The 16964-nt window shown below is 49.3% G+C and overlaps 1 protein-coding gene across 2 annotated transcripts in view; it reads right to left on the bottom strand.

Annotated features, from left to right (window-relative positions):
• Window positions 1-16964, bottom strand: part of RARG (retinoic acid receptor gamma) — a 193938-nt gene that overhangs the window by 67577 nt on the left and 109397 nt on the right. Inside the window, exon 1 of one of the 2 annotated variants that reach the window (XM_060252201.1) lies at window positions 5013-5237. The exons of the other annotated variant lie outside the window; for it this stretch is intronic. Coding sequence (XP_060108184.1) covers window positions 5013-5163 — 151 coding nt within the window. The 5' untranslated portion in view covers window positions 5164-5237. Of the gene's footprint in view, window positions 1-5012; window positions 5238-16964 lie in introns of those variants that run through there. 2 annotated transcript variants of the gene reach the window in all.

Genomic DNA, 16964 nt, shown 5'->3' with positions numbered 1-16964 from the left:
GCTTCTCTTAAACTAGCAAGGGAAGGGTACACTGGGATTAAAATAACAAGACACAAACTCCTATAGCTTCCCACGAGATGTGACTCCAATTAGCTAAGTTTGGATGCTCCAAGTTCAAAACTCAACTACAAAGCTCATTGAGAGGCCTTCGGTCCATTGCTCTCTTTCAGCATAACTCATCTCCCAGGACAAAGTTGGAGCTAGTGCCACTTTTAAGACCAACAGTGCTTAATTCTGGGTATAAGCTTTCGTGTGTATGCCCACTTCTTCAGATATCCTGAAACAGACTTTGCCAACCTTTACACATAGGTAGAGAGAGAATGGGCCAGGGGGTTTGTTGCCAGGAAGAACTAACTGGAGTAAAGATGAATCTTGACTCCAATTACTGGCAACACTCCACCCCATCTATATGTAAGGGTTGGTGAAGTCTGTTTCAATGTATCTGACAAAGTGTGCATGCACACTTAAATTTATACCCAGAATTAAACTCTGTTGGTCTTAAAGGTGCCACTGGACTCAAACTTTCTGTGTCTTCAGATCAACACAGCTACCCCACCTGAATCTATTGTTATCTCAGGATTATTTGTTCATTCAAGGTATTTATAACCACTCAAACATTCACTGAGCCATAAAAACAAAAGAGCAATCAAAATCAGGTAGCATAAAAAAACCATAATCTGTCTAAAGATCAAGATAGCCTGTATGGGGTAGTGATTAAAGTGTCAGAGCAGGGTCTGGGAGACCCAGGTTCAAATCCTCACACTGCCATAGAAACCTCCTTGGGTGACCTTGGGCCAGTCATACTCTCTCAGTCTAATCTACCTCCCAGGTTTGTTGTGAAGATTATAATGGAGAACAGAACAATGAGGTGCATCAAGAGGTCCACCAGTGGGGCCAGACTCCAGAAGCCCTCCCACTGTTGCCCCCCAAGCACCAAGAACACAGAGCATCACCGCCCCAGATGAGAATGAAGGAGGGCAGAACAACAAAGCGTAATCAGAATAACATCTGAAAGTAACAAGAAAGCTGGAGAAATAAAATTACTTTATAAAAAGATCTAGGCACCAGATGAATCTCCACAGGAAGATTCTAGCTGAGGAGCCAAAACAAAAAAGGCCTTTCTTAGGAGCCCATCCACATAAAGGAAGGGCTGATCTTAACCGATGGGCAGTTTCATGCAGGATAAGCTGACCTTTTAAATGCCCTACTTCCTGGCCATCTAGGATTTTATAGATAATAACTGCCAGCACGTTGAATTCTGCTTGGAAGGAAGCAAGACAGGCAGTGAATGTTTCAGAATGGGCAAGTATCAATATGACTCACTCTAGCAAGCAACCTTGCCATTGTGTCCAGCACCGGCAGAAGTCTTTCAAAGCTGCTCCAACATAATTACTGTGATGTAACATGGATGCAATCAGCAGATGGGTATACTCATGGCCCAATCATGCCTCACAGTTGCTACAAATGCAACAAAAATATTATAGAAATGTTGTATAACTGCTGTTTCTATCAACTTCTGGCCATTTCAGCACAGGGCTGCCATCAGCATACCCTGAAGTGGGGCAGCCGCCATGGCCCAAGGTTGCTGGCATGGTCCAATGCTGCCAGCACCCTGTGCCCGCTCACTTGCTAGTGCTCTACCTGCGGTTCAAGCTGCCTGCAGGCAGCTGTGAGCATGGGCAAGGAGAGTGCTTCTGAGCAGACCAGGGAAAGACACACAATCAGGCAGGAAGGAGAGCCAGTGTGCTGTTGTAGTTAAAGTCTCAGACTAGGATCTGGGAGATCCAGGTTCGAATCCCCACTCTGCCATGGAAGCTCGCTGGGTGACTTTGGGCCAGTCACACACTTTCAGCCTAGCCTACCTCACAGGGTTGGGGTGAGAAATCTGAGGATATAACAGAGAAAAAGACACTGAAGTAAGCTTCAGGCACATGCAGCACTGGTGGCAGCTACATGCATAGATGGCTTCAAGAGGGGATTGGATAAACATACGGAGCAGAGGTCCATCAGTGGCTATTAGCCACAGGTATAGATGGAACTCTTTGTCCGGGGCAGTGATGCTTTGTCTTGGTACTTGGGGGAGCAACAGTGGGAGGGCTTCTAGTGTTCTGGCCCCACTGGTGGACCTCCTGATTGTACTTGTGTTTTGGGGGGGGGGTGTTTGCCACTGTGACACAAGTGTTGGACTGGATGGGCCATTGGCCTGATCCAACATGGCTTTTCTTATGTTGTTAAGCATCTTTGGGTCCCCCTTGGGGGGGTGGGGAGGTGGGATATAAATAAAATAAGGAGGCCAGCAGATGGGTAGGAGGAAAGGAGGACATCAACAAGGGGTGGGGGTGCTGGTGGTGGGCAGAAGAAAAGGGAGCCATGGAAATGCTCTGCCCGGTGCCCAGGCACCCTGAAAACCTGGAACTGGCCCTCTTTCCGGGGTTTCTATCACTACTGACAGGCTAGAGTTTCATTATCTGATGTTGACAATGCTTTTTTAATCTCATCACAATTGCACATGGAAGTCAATCGGATAAGATTGGCTGTCTGTCACATGCAGCACTGGAACTGTTTTGAGTGTGCCAGATGCACACTCTGTGGATGAAAGAGAAGCTTCTCTGCTTTCATTTTCAGAAGAGTCTAGCAACCAAAGTGTCCTTTTCCAAGCAAACACCGTGGTCAGCTTGCACATTTTATAAAGTGCACTGTGATAAAAAGGACCCTTGCAATTAAATCTGAAGTTACCAGGATTTAAATTAACTCACCTGCCTATGCTTGCCTGAGTGAGTTATTTCTGCCACATTGTCAGCCTAAAAGGAAACCAAAGAACGAGGCCTCTTCCAAAAGGATCTCTGCTGAAGCTCTCCTTGGCCAACCCAGAGTCCACCCTGGGTGTCCCTGACAGTGAAACAGATGGGACACAAGACAGAGATGGGCCTGCACTCTGGGAGAAGGAAAATTAAGACTCGCTGCTCTCTCATCCTTTCTTAGGATTTCTGCAAACAGGTCAAGGGTGCTGGGCAGGACAGGTCGATGTTCATGGCAGCAAGACATCGGCAACGCCCTCCCCCCAAAATATCCAGATGCCATTGTGCCTAACAAATAAGTACAGAGGGCAGAAATTACACAGCAAAGTCTTTCCGTTTTGCTTGCCTAAAATAACTTGTCATTTCTCCAAGCGGAGTCCAGAACACTTTTGAGTTCCCGAACACACTTCTCGCACACACCATGGATGCAAAGCAGTGGATACAAGCCACAGCCAAATAAAATAAAATAAAGGAAATTACCGTAAATCTCTCACAGCCCCGAAGACGGTAAAAACAGAAGTGCCAGGGTTAAATCCTGCCTGAAAGCTGCCTTTCTAAATTGAAAGCCTAATTCCAGATGTGCAGAGGCCATGGCTGGATATGAGCACCCCATGGTGATGGAAAAGCACTTTGTTTACACTCAGAGGCACCCTTTATCACTTTACGTAAGTTCAGAATAGCATGAAAAATGGGACTTGAATGCTGTCTCACTATATAATTCCCCTGAAAAGTCTATTTTGAATTATTATTTCCTTAATTGTGTGTGTGTGTTTTACCGTACTCGCCTGCTGCTCACTCTCTCTATGTAACTTGTGCAAACACTTTGGGGAGGGTGAGAAAAAAATCCTCCCAAGATTCAATTACAGCTCTAGACAGGAAGTGTTTTGATTTCCAGGCGCCGGGGAAAGAGTTAAAGTGCCACATTTCTAGCGAGCGCTTTGGCAGCCAGGCTGGGGTGGGGCCGCTCCAAACGAAACGGCTTGAAGGGGAGCGAGTCGAGAGAGCCGAGCTCCCATCGGATGGGGGTGTAGTGGGAGCGGGGGGGGGGCAGGGAGGAAGAGAACTTCAGCCGCGTCCCCAGGTGCCCCCAAAGGTGCTGGGGAGATGCCTCCACCGGGCCCCGGTGCGTGTGTGCAAATCAAAGGCTGATTCTTCTGCGAAGTTGTAAACAGTCGCGGAGGTTGCCAAAAAAGCAGAGAAAGGGAGGGAAGCGATTTGGCAGCGGCTCAAAGAGAAGCGGGAGCGCAGGACCTGCGGAGACACCCTTGGGTGTTTGACAGATCTCTCCCCCGCCCCCTTTTTCTATTTCCAGATTTCCACAATGAGCGTGAAAGTAGACAAAACCGTCTCTCCCCCCCCCCCCCACCCTTCGCTAGGTTCTCAAAGCAATCGCACTTCCCGGTGCGCTGCAGCCAATTTAAGATTTTTTCTTTTTAAACCAGGGAAAGTCCGAACAAATTAAATCCGCCGGCTTTGTTACAGACAATCCCGCCCCCGCAACAGCCAGCACGATTTACCCAAATGCAGGCCCTACGTGCTTTCTAGTTCGGGGCTCAACCCCTCCCTCCCTCCCTCCCTCTCCACCCACCCATCCTCAGGTCGCCACAAGACTTCAAAAGCTCTTCCCCTCATCTGGTGTTCATAATGCGCTTCCACATCAAGACAAAGAGAGAGAGAGACATACACACACACACGTATATATGGTGGACAGACAGGGGTATCCCCCAGTTCCCATATCAACTGACGCCCAGCACGCTTGTTGGGACAGAGGAAGCGAGGGGAGCGCCAGAAAGGCTGCAGAGCGCCCGAGTTAAAAAGTCAGCAAGTCTTCCCTCTACATCTTGCTCCCTCTCCCAGCAAAACACTCTTTTGCAATACCCCGAGTTCCAAAGCAGGGGGAAAGTTGGGGGGGGAAATTGGAACTCCGAACCACCAATCAGCTTTGCACAATACACGGAACGTACACACACGCACACACACACACATGCACAGAAAACAGCGCCCTCTAGGAGGATGCCCACGCCGATCCACTCGTGCTCCACGCCCACGCGCGGTTGCAATAGGGAGGGGGGGAATTCCCAACCCCACCCACATGGGCAGCCGATGCCAACAATCCCTCCAGCCGGTCCATCCCTCCCACCAGCCTCTCCCCAAAGAGAGAGCCCGAGCCAAGCTTGGAGCTGCGCGCCGGGGCGGGGCGGGAGGGTCACCTACATTGCAAGCTGGCCGGCTGGGGCCACCCGAAGGGATCCAAGCCAACGAAGCACGGGCTGATGCTCGACTTCCGCAGCATGCAGGCGCTCCGGTTGGTAACATCGTAGAGTTGCCGCGGCGTGACGGCGAACGCCTCCATGCAGTCGTACATCTCCGCAAAGGAGCCGTTTCGGGGGGAAACGGGCGAGGGCGCACGAAAGGAATGGTGACGGTGGCGCGGTGACCAGGAGAGTAGTAATTATGACTATTATGACGGTCTGTTGAGGATGATCCAGGAAGAGATGGGGGGTGGGAAGTGTTCGCCCCTTCTCGGAGTGCGAAGGCGCGGAGGGGGAGGGAGGGCGGCTTTGGGGGTTGCGCTCACTCGCCCGCGGGATCCCCCGCCGCCGCGCGCAACTCTGCGCGCGTAAAGGTGCGCCGCCGCGCGTGAAGTTGGCCGCCGGAGTCCCAGGCGCTGCGCCCGCGGTCGCTTTCTGCTCGGCGGCTATTACCTTTGGGCGAAAGCGGCTCAGGACTTGCCGAGCGGGTGGGTGTGGCTTGGAGCTGAAAGGGGGCCGGGCCATGTGGGAGGGACGCCGCCGAATCTGACTAAAGGCCGCGGCCGCGCGCGCATAAACACACACACGCGCGCACACACAAACACGACAACGCAAGGAGGACCTAGGAAACGCGCACAAACTGTGATTCAGCGAGCTTGCAACAAGGAAATAACAGATGCAGACGCACGCAGCGTTGTTGGGATCGCGATTTCCTTCCCTCCCGCTCTCTCTCAAGCCCCACCCGCAGTACCTTTCTAAACAATAACAGCCCAAAAGATTACAACCGGCGATGCGGAGTTATTTGACCTGTTAAACAAAGCGGGACTTCTTACAGTACAGTTAGGGCTGGGCTTCTCATACAGAGGCAAAGCGACACACCAGAATGGTGGTGGTGATGATGAGTCCCATATTCATGCACAGGGGATTACAGCTCTGGCTTGGAGGCAGAAACCCCCCGCCCCTCTAACCTCCTTGATCAAAGAAAGCAGGGTCTTGAAAACATTTTAGGGGTAACTAATCCCCAAGAGATTGAGACTGGGGCGGCAGCTGAAGGAGCTCAAAAAGATTCTTAAATTTAAGGAAGTGTTGCTGGTAACGCAGATCAAATTAATTCATGCCATGGGATTCCTCACTATTATGAAAGTTGGACAATGAAGAAAGCTGATTCCTTTGAATGTGGTGTTGGAGAACTTTACGCTATGGACCACCAAGAAGACAAATTAGTCTTTTCTAGATCAAATCAAGCCCAAACTCTCCCTAGGAGCTAAAATGGATAATCTGAGGCTACCATGCTTTGGCTGCAGTGACCACTGGAAAAGGCGTTAATTCATGGGATTGCCATATCTCAAAAGCCATCCCAAGCAAGTAGACAAGAGAATATTATTCACAGATCACATTGGAAGTGTATCCACCCACTCACTTGTCCTAAATTGTATACCTGCTTTAGTAAGAACATAAGAAAAGCCATGTTGGATCAGGCCAATGGCCCATCCAGTCCAGCCTCACACAGCGGCCAAAAAAACCAAGTGCCATCAGGAGTTCCACCAGTGGGGCCAGGACACTAGAAGCCCTCACACTGTGCCCCCCGCTCAAGCACAAAGCATACAGAGCATCACTGCCCCAGACAGAGAGTTCTAACTATAAGCTGTGGCTAATAGCCACTGATAGACCTCCATATGCTTATCCAACCCCCTCTTGAAGCTGTCTATGCTTGCAGCCGCCACCACCTTCTGTGGCAGTGAATGCCACATGTTAATCACCCTTTGGGTGAAGAAGTACTTCCTTTTATCCATTCTAATCCGACTGCTCAGCAATTTCATTGAATGTCCACGAGTTCTCATATTGTGAGAAAGGGAGAAAAGTACTTCTCTAGCTTCTCTATCCCATGCATAATCTTGTAAACCTCTATCATGTCACCCCTCAGTCAATGTTTCTCCAGATCCACAGATGGAGATCCCTAGCAGACAAGGTCCTTTACAAAAAGATTCAGTGTCACCACCAGCCCATGCAGTTGAGTGCAGAAAGCTGGAGAGGCTGGGGGCCATCCCTCTCCTGTGTGATTTAAAGAGCCTGACGATCAGCTGATTGGCAGGCCCTTTAAATGGCATGGGAGAAGCAATGGCACACTTTAAATCACATAGGAGTGGGTGGCCATGGAAAGGGGGTGAGGGGCCCCAAAAACCTGTCAGGGGTCCAGGCCCCATCAGCCCCTGGTTAGCTATGGGCCTGGTCCCCCTCACCCCTCTCCAGCCCTTTCTGCATATGTATGGGTAGAATGGGAATATTTCTTTGTATGAGCAGCATGTTTATTTATTTAATAATTTTTTATCCTTCTGAGAGGTTGGAAGTGCAAAATGGAATGGTATACAGGTTAGTATACTAACTTTACTAATGCAAAGTAAAAGGATGTGATTTCAGGAATGCACTCTAGCAGGCCTTCACTGTCTCTGTGTGCATACCACCAGAATTCCAGATGGAATCCACAAAAGTTCATGCTGGAATGAGCCTGATTTTAATGTGATGCTGGTGAAGCAAAGAACTTCCACTGTGCAACTTTTGCATGGACTCAAGGTCTTCTTTTAAGCATGCTGCAAGCAGCTATACATGGCCAGATAGCAAGCCAGTACAATATCTGAAAGGAGCCTGGCTATGGATCTCTGGGGAACAAATTAAGTGTACACAGCTGCTTTGTATGGGTTGCAGGCAGCACAGTTTAAGTTAGCCTCTGAGCCTGTGCAAATTTGCACAAATAAGTTCTTTGCCAGGGCTGGCCCTGCCACTAGGCAATTGCCTAGGGTGCTCTGCTTCTGGGGGCACCAAACTGGGTTCCCCCCGTGTGACCCAGTAATGTCATCAATGGGCGGGTGGCGGCACTAGAAGTTAGTCTTGCCTAGCATGCCAGACAGTCTAGGGCCAGCCCTGTTCTTTGCTTCACAATTATCACATTTAAATCAGGATTTGGGGAAAGAAGAAGACTGCAGATTTATACCCCGCTTTTCTCTTTGAATCAGACTCCTGTATCTTCTCCCCCTATAACAGACACCCTGTGAGGAGGGTGGGGCTGAGAGTGCCTCTCACAGCAGCTGCTCTTTCAAGGACAACTCCTGCGATAGCTAAGGCTGACCTAAGGCCATTCCAGCAACTGTACATGGAGGAGTGGGGAATCAAACCCGGTTCTCCCAGATAAGAGTCTGCACACAACCACTACACCCAACTGGCTCAGTATGTGAGTAGAAGCCATGTTGGTCTGAAGCAATAGAACAAGATTTGAGTCCTGGGGCATATTTAAGACCAGCAAAGTTTAATTCTGGGTATTAGTTTTTGTGTGCATGTGTCAGAAGAATTGTGCATGCACCTGAAAGCTTATACCCCAAAATAAACTTAGTTGGTCTTTAAAGGCACCACTGGACTCAAGACTTTGTTTAAATCAAGACTTAGCTTGGTGCTGCAGAGTTTGTTTTGTTGTTGTATTTACCATCTGGATTATTAAATTAATTGGGTTGCAGGCAGCACAGTTTAAGTTAGCCTCTGAGCCTGTGCAAATTTGCACAAATAAGTTCTTTGCCAGGGCTGGACTTAGTCTAGTGCTGGACTTAGTCTAGTGCTGCAGAGTTTGTTTTGTTGTTGTATTTACAATCTGGATTATTAAATTCATTTACACTGTAAAAGGATGCTAAAGTGGTAAAAAGATTATTTCAGTCTTTAACAGCACAATCCAGAGGGGGGGAGGTGGAAAGTCTTTTGGGAGCAGATGAGCTGCTACGTGGGTGCAGCAAGGGTTTGCACCGACGTACAACTGGCACTGCCAAAGCGGAGGGGAGTTACGTGGGCGGGGGGGCCGCCTGGGTGCCACTTCACCCAAGGGCAGCGGCGCCTGAGGGCTGCGCCCGAATGTGGATGGAAGTGAAGCGGAGCACAGCGTTCAGGCAGAGAAGGGGGTGGAATTGGGGGCGTAGCCAGGCTTAGGCAGGTTCCTGAGCAGTTTGGCCCATGACACGCCCCCCACCCCCACCCCCGAGAGGCGAACATTATGCCGGCAAAAATAGCAGCATTTCCCATAGGCACTAATTGAAACCAAAAACAAAGGTCACCTCCACCGCTGCAGAAGCTCGCAAACCCCTTAGGGACTGGCCTCATGCCTCAGGCTGACAAGCCCCCTCCCCAGCACCCAATTGCGGTCTCCCCCGTCCTAGAAATACTTCTGCTCTGGCCTTGCACAGCTCAGTTGTTAGAGAGAGGAGCGTGTGGTGGGAAGTTTTGCTGGTGAGCTCCCGGCCATACAGACTTAGAGTGAGGGACAGGCAGGCATGTTGGTGACGGGTTTTGCACTGCACAGTTGCTTTGACAGTATATTTGACTTGCGAGTATCTTTAACTGCTCTTGTTTCCAGGTCTCCACAGGTTCCGGGCTCCCAGAAGCTCTGCATGCGAGGACTGTCGCCCATGGTTAGGTAAGTTTCACTGTCACCCCCCCCCCCCAGCCTCCCCCTCCCCTCGATCTCAACCGCTTGGTGTGCAAGCATCTCTGGCACTTGAACTAGGCAGTGGGCTCCAGCAGGGGGCATTTGCTGACCCTGCTCCCCTGTGCTGCTGCCTGCTCCCTTCCCTTGGTCTGCCCTCTGTCGTGTTCCCAACCACTGGCAGAACACGGGGTGTGTGTGTGTGCTGCAGCTGCCCCGTTGTGGGGAGGTGGGTCAGAGACTGTCCCTTTAAGAGAGCGCCTGGCTGAAACGCAGCCTGCTCTTCCAGCCGCCGCCCCTGCAGGTGCTCTTGATCTCTATTTCCATTTTGCAGGTGGGACTCCAACACAAAAGCTTCTGCGTGTGTTGCTCCACCGCACCCCCACTCCCTCAACTGTTTCTGCCCACCGCTCAGAATGGAGCCCCGCCCAAGGCGAGACTGGCCAGCGCGTGCCAGGGAGACTGTTGTACTCTGTTCCGGAAAAATAAAGTCTGAGCTGTGCCCTCTGTTGTCTCTCCTGCTTGGCATCTGCTGCATGTTCCCTGGGCACGTTCCCCCCCACTCTGTCAGTGGCCTTTCTGAGGGAATGCCTGGGAGGGTGAGCAACTTGGGTTTTTTTTGGGGGGATGGTCTATGAGCCGCCATGCTGCCCCCCGCGTGGCTGGACAGGGGAGGGGAGTGCCACCCCTCAGCCTGCCCGGGCTGACAGCCTACCCGACCCCACAGGACTGTTGTGTGCAGGGCACTAAGGGAGGGCTGATGAAGTGGACTCAGAGTTCTGCGGCTGATGCACTCACACTCTGAGTGCTGTGGCCCCCAGGGGAGGTGTTCTGTGCACATAGCAGGGGGCGTCAGGGCAACACAGGGGTCTCTGGGTGGGATGGTGCTGGACTGCTGCTGGACTGCTCACTCCCAGACACACATTCCAGCCGCTGTCTATGACAGCGAACACCTGCACTTGGTACTTCCTGCTTGTCTGCCTGCCATTGGCAGAGTCTCTGACAGCAGGAGAGTGTGAGGGGATTGATGACTTCTCCGTGGTCCCTTGCGGGCCTGTCTCGCCCCCACCTCCGCCTCGTCACCAAGCCAGGCTTCTCGTGCTCGCATGCCCAGCCTCACTCCTGTTCCCTTCCTGTGTTGGTGGGACATCTCTCCTTTGCCTGTGATGGTCTGCCCATCATTGGCTCCATTCTCTGTTGGGGGGCGGGTTGGGGATAGCTATCAGCCTCTCTGGGGCCGCCTCTCCCCATCCCTGACTGTTATGAGCCATGGCACATGCGCCAGGTCTGGCCATTGGGGGGGGGAGGGGGTGGGCTGGCCCTCCCCTCCGGCTGCCTCCGCCTCCCTTGCATGCCTACACCAGCGGCATTGCCATGGCGACCATCTCCCTCACGGCAAGCTACGCCTCTCCCCTCCCCACGCTCCAGCGTGCCAAAGTCCTCAGGAAGTCTACTAGCGGCGCAGCAGCTACGCCACAGCCAGCCACCACTTATGTCTAGATTGAGCTGCCCAAGTACATTTTAAAACAGTGATTTTAAGTCCACAATAGTAAGCAGATCATGATTTTCTGAACAGGAAGGCCAGTTTTTGCAGACCCTCAGGTGGGGCAGCTGTTGAGGCCCAGGGCTTCTGGCAGGGCCCATAGCTGCTGGCCCTTTCCCTGCCTTCTCAGTGCTGATTCTGCGAATTTAGGCAGAGAAGGCTTGCCTTTGTACTTAGCTCTCATGGCCCTTTCTTACACGCCCAGGGAAATGCTGTTTGCCACTTTGGATCAGGCAGCAATTTTTCTCCAGGCCAGTTTGGCCAGGGATCCTGGAGGGTTTTGTTTTTTTTTTTGCCACCTTCTGGGCATGGAACAGGTGTCAGTGGGAGGTGTGTGGGGAGAAGGTGTTTGTGAATTTCCTGCATTGTGAAGGACTTGATCCTAGATGACCCTAGAGGTCCCTTCCAACTCTGTGATTCTATGCAGGGGTGGAATTCTAGCAGGAGCTCTTTTGCATATTAGGCCATACATTCCTGATGTAGCCAATCCTCCTACAAGGAAGCAGTGTGTATTGTTCCTCCCGCCCTTCCATATGGATAAGTGGAAAAGCTGCAGTACTGCAGTCTAAGCTCTCTGCTCACGATCTGAGTTCAATCTCGGTGGAAGCTGGGTTCAAGTTGCTGGCTCAAAGTTGACTCAGCCTTCCATCCTTCTGAGGTTGGTAAAATGAGTACCCAGCTTGCTGCGGGGAAAGTGCAGATGACTGGGGAAGGCAATGGCAAACCACCCTGTAAAAAGTCAACCGTGAAAACGTTGTGATGCAACGTCACTCCAGAGTCAGAGACGACTGGTGCTTGCACAGGGGTCTACCTTTACCTTTTGAAGATACACACAGTTGGTATACATAAGGGTCCCACTTTGGCCTGCAGATGCTCTTGGACTGTAGAGAGCCACTGTCAGTCACTGCACTGAACTAGATGGGACTAATGGCCTAACTTAATCTAAAACAGCTTCCTATGTTCATAAAGTGTAATAAAATTAATCCCAACGTCATGTTCCCTGCCCTCATTCCACATCACTGGCTGTGAATGAGGACGTGAGGGAAATGCACAGTGTTGTGATTTCAGGAAACAGAGAGAGGAAAACTTGACTTGATTTCTTGCCATTTTCAGTAGCAAGTAATATCTCATTTCTGTTTTTTGCTAATATGAGAGCGGGCATTCGGGCATGGGAGATGCAGAGTTTAATTAAAAATCTAGATCTTCTCAACTAATTAACTCAATATTTTGGAAGTTATTCAAAAACACAGACTGAATCAAGAGAGGAAACTTATATAAAAAAAGAAGCCATTGGGGTTTTAATCTAATAGTTTTGGTTCACATTTCTAACCTGCAATCAGTGAATTAATCTATTGAGCAAACAACTGAATCTTTTCAGCCCTGAGAACAACTGCTAGTTCTTCCTTCAGAGATTATAGACGATGGGACATTGCACAGGGTATTTTGAAACCAGAGACAATTGGATCCATGTTGTAACTTGTAAAGAATTTAGTCTGGTTTATAAAATCTATAATAGTCACAGAAAAGATTTCTTTTACAAAGCAAAGCTGTTGCTCCTCCTACCCATTCTGAATCTAACCCCAAAGTCAATCTCAGACTCTTCACACATCGTCGCCATGAGTTTACACTTGCCGTTTTCACAATGAGTCAAACGTCTCTTTTTCTGCCTCATGTCTCAAACATACACCACAGCATGTGCATGCACACACACACAAACAAACACACACTGTCTCTCTCAAATGGGCTTTGCAAATAAACTCACAAAGTTATCAGGCCTTGAAACTCTGTTTATTAGCCAACCTGTCCACTCATACGTATGCATGTGAGTCATTGGTGGCAAATCAGTGACTTGAAAGGGGAGAAAAAAGGAGGAACAACTTTCAATTTACAAAGAAACGAGTCTTGCCAAATAATCAGGGGGAAAAAAGCTTGCTCCAGTGCCGTCAGCAACAGTTTGATCTACAGAAATCAGCATGTGAAACTTTCCATAGTAGGGAGAAATATATTATTGGCCATTGATTCCTGTAGATTGAACATATGAACATATGAAGCTGTCTTATACTGAATCAGAACCTTGGTCCATCAGAGTCAGTATATGTCTACTCAGACTGGCAGTGGCTCTCCAAGGTCTCAAGCTAAGGTTTTTCACGCCTGTTTGCTTGGACCCTTTTTAGTTGGAGATGCTGGGGATTGAACCTGGGACCTTCTGCTTACCAAGCAGATGCTCTACCACTGAGCCACCGTCCCTTCCCTAACATCTTCCCTAACAACTGAATCATTGTTAAAGGTACAGTTATAGGGAATCACTCAACAGTCAGCGATCCTATTGTTAATCTGAAGCTGATTGCTCAGTCTGTCATACACATGAACCAAAGTATGTAATGTTGGGGGTGGTGGAAAGTCCCATCAAGTCACAGCTGACTAATGGAAACTCCCTGTAGGGTTTTCAAGGTGTCTGGAGGTGGCTTGCGATTGCCTGCCTTGGTGCCATGACCCTGGTATTCCTTGGAGGTCTCCCATCCAAATGCTAGCCAGGACCAACTCTGCTTAGCTTCTGAAATTTTTCCAGATTAGGCTAGCCTGGGCTATCTAAGTCAAGGCTCCTCATGTTACTGGGCCAAATTTGATAAGGTGTAGAAGCTCCTGAATTCAATTCAAATAAAAAACCTTTATTAGGGATTTGTTACAAATTGCATAAGTAGATCACACAACATCAAGAGAGAACACAAATGAACAACCCTTAAGTTTAAAGGAGAAGGTGAAAATTATCTAAAGTTATTGACAATCAGTTCCAGGTCAGGTGTGGAAACTCCTGAATTAAAAGCCTTGCATCATGCAACAGGAGAGGAAAAGCTAAAGACATACTTTATATTAGTCTAGATCAGGGGTGGCCAAACTGCAGCTCAGGAGCCACACGTGGCTGTTTCACACATATTGTATGGCTCTCAAAGCCCTCACTGCCCCATCAACTGGCTTGGAGAATGCATTTAAAGTTGCCTTCTTTCCACCCCTTCCTTTCTTCCGTCCATCCGTCTGTCAAACATCTGACGTTCATGTCTTGCAGCTCTCAAACATCTGACGTTTATTCTGTGTGGCTCTTATGTTAAGCAAGTTTGGCCACCCCTGGTCTAGATGGTGGCCTTTCCAAAATAAGGCAGACCAGTAGAACATCAGCATAGTCTGACAATATGACCTACTACTTGGGAGAAAAAAATCATTTTTGTACACGCAAACAGTACAATCCTAAATAGAGCTGCACAATCCCAAATTCGTAGAAGGACATTAACTGTACTCGAACTCTGTTGCTTCAGACCAAAATGGCTACCCACTTGAATCTATTAGGATTGCACTGTTAGTCTCATAATCTTGATGTCACACACATCTGGACACATTCTACTGTAAAGAGACAAAAGAGGCTCTTGAATGCACAGTCATCATCTCTCAGACACAAGCATGGCCTCAATTTTGATCATGCAGGCACTCTGACTCACATATCTTCATCTTAAAATCTTCCCCCTAGCACCTCTGTTAGCCTTCAAACCCCAAATGTGGCCATCTGAGAATACATCTTTTTGCCATAGGTTCTGCATTCAGATATGTCACTCCACTACACCTCAGGATGAAGGGAGGGACTGTGGCTGAGCGGTAGAGCATCTGCTTGGCAAGGAGAAGGTCCCAGGTTCAATTTCTGGCATCTCTGATGGAAAAGATTAGGTAGCAGATGATGTGAAAGACCTGGGACCTTGGAAAGCTACTGTAAGTCTGAGTAGATCATACTAACCTTGATGGATAAACGTTCTGACGCAATATCAGCAGGGGTGGAATTCTAGCAGGAGCTCATTTGCATATTAGGCCACACACCCCTGATGTAGCCAATCTTCCAAAAGCTTACAAGGTGCTCTTGAAAGACTGGCTACATTAGGGGTGCGTGGTCTAATATGCAAAGGAGCTCCTGGTAGAATTCCACCCCTGAATATCAGACAGCTTCATGTGTGAGTGTTTGGGCAGGGGGGGGGCACAGCCAATTGGAGAGAAAAGAATTTTAGATCATTTGGCTGGTCAACCCCATCTATCCATCATTTCACTGAAGGTCAGAGAAGCTATTAATTGGACTAGATTAGGCTTTTATTGGAGATGGGCACAAACCGGGGGAAATGGTGGTTCATTTCATTTTGTGATGTGTTTTATTTCTGACCTAGTTTGTGTTTCATTGGTTCGTTTGGTTCCAGAGGTGTAAAACTCACAGGGAGTCTTCAGCAGGCTCTCTTCCACCTGCTCTCCATGTTTGGCAAAGATTGGATTTGGAATGTTTGAGTTATAGCCCCCCCCCCCCCAAGAAAGCTCAGCTTCAGTTCTCATGACAACTCTTCATGCTGTAGAATAGGAGCCCCATGATTGCCTCTTGGAGCTGCCATTCAAGCTATGGGCAACTGCTATGGGTGTTTTTAGGGCTCATAGAAGTCCACTCCCAGTATTGCCTAGGAATTGATTGAATTAGCACCAGGCAGTCTGGGAAAACCAGGCCTCCGATTCAGTGGGAGCTCACAGGAGCACAGCTCCTGAACCTTTCTGAGAGTTCCACCTCCTCCTTCTGAGAGTTCCACCTCCTTGTCCATTGAATAGTATGTGCAGCTGCATAACAATCCCTGGATGAGCTCCACCACCTATTTTTCTACAAAACAACCCCTGGGGAAAACGAACCGCAAAAATGAACCAAGTGCACCAAGATCCGGACTGGTTCAGCACAAACCATGAATCGGCCCGATTTATGCATGATTCATGATTCGTGAATTGTAGTTCGGTTCATGCCCATGTTCCATAGGTCTGATGTGAGCCAATGATCTGGTACCATGGAGCTGGGCAATTGATTCTGTTCTTAGAATAATAGATTACTGTTCTTGGGACACCACCAGTAGAAGAACGATAGTCCAAAGGGACTGTTCAAAAAAGGAACCTCACAAGATTCTGCCTGCTGCATCTTCTTCCTATACACATGAAGCTGCCTTATACTGAGTCAGACTAAGGTCAGTATTGCCTGCTCTGACTGGCAACAGCACTCCAGGGTCTCCATCTGTCTCATCACCCACTTCTTGGTCCTCTTAACTGGAGATGTCAGGGACTGAATCTGGCTCTTTCTGTATGCAAAGCAGATGTTCTACCACCAAGCCACGAGTCGACCTGTGGCCCCATTCCTCAGCAAGGCAGCTCATTTCTCAGGAAAGACAGTCCAGATTCTAAGTATTCTTTTTTTCTAAGCAAAGTTATTTTTTGCCTTTTGCTGCAAAAGGAGTCAATGGAACTCAACTTTCAGTTAATCATCAGTACAAACACGGTAGTTGGTCCACAGTTCCTGGTTACTGGACTGAATAAGTAGCTCTGTTCCTGGAGCCATCTGGCCCCTATGTGATCCAGTAAAGAGTCAGTCCACTTTTCAACCTCATCAAAATAGTGAGGTTGTTCAGCCAAAGGAGTTAACTATGGCTGAGCTGGCCCATTGCTGATGGAGCCGAGCATCTCCCCAGTATCTGGGGGCAAACTCTTTCTCAAACACGCTGGCTGACAGATCTTTAGAGCTCCCCCCCACACACACACACACACCGTTTCCACTGACTGGGCCAACACATACACGCTAGCTAAGTTGGACCAGGCCTCTGTTTGCCCCTCCCTCAGTCCTGGCAAAACAAGGCTTTCCTTCCCCCTCCCCATCTAAGCCAAACCTCATTCCTTCACCCCTCACTGATGAAGGACTCACATACATTCGCCTTTTCCCACTGGCTAAACTGGGCTTCCCTCTCACTGGCTAGGCCCGAATCCCTCTTCCCTGGTTGGGCTAGGCTACTTGCCAGGAGCTGGCCAGGCTGTTTCGCCCTCCCTCTTCTCCATTTCCCTCCCCCCCAGCCTCTCCCTTTCCT

This window comes from Heteronotia binoei, chromosome 13 (assembly GCF_032191835.1).
Source record: "Heteronotia binoei isolate CCM8104 ecotype False Entrance Well chromosome 13, APGP_CSIRO_Hbin_v1, whole genome shotgun sequence".
Taxonomy (NCBI): domain Eukaryota; kingdom Metazoa; phylum Chordata; class Lepidosauria; order Squamata; family Gekkonidae; genus Heteronotia; species Heteronotia binoei.
The sequence above is the reverse complement of the archived record's forward strand: the minus strand, read 5'-3'. Positions and strand labels throughout refer to the sequence as shown.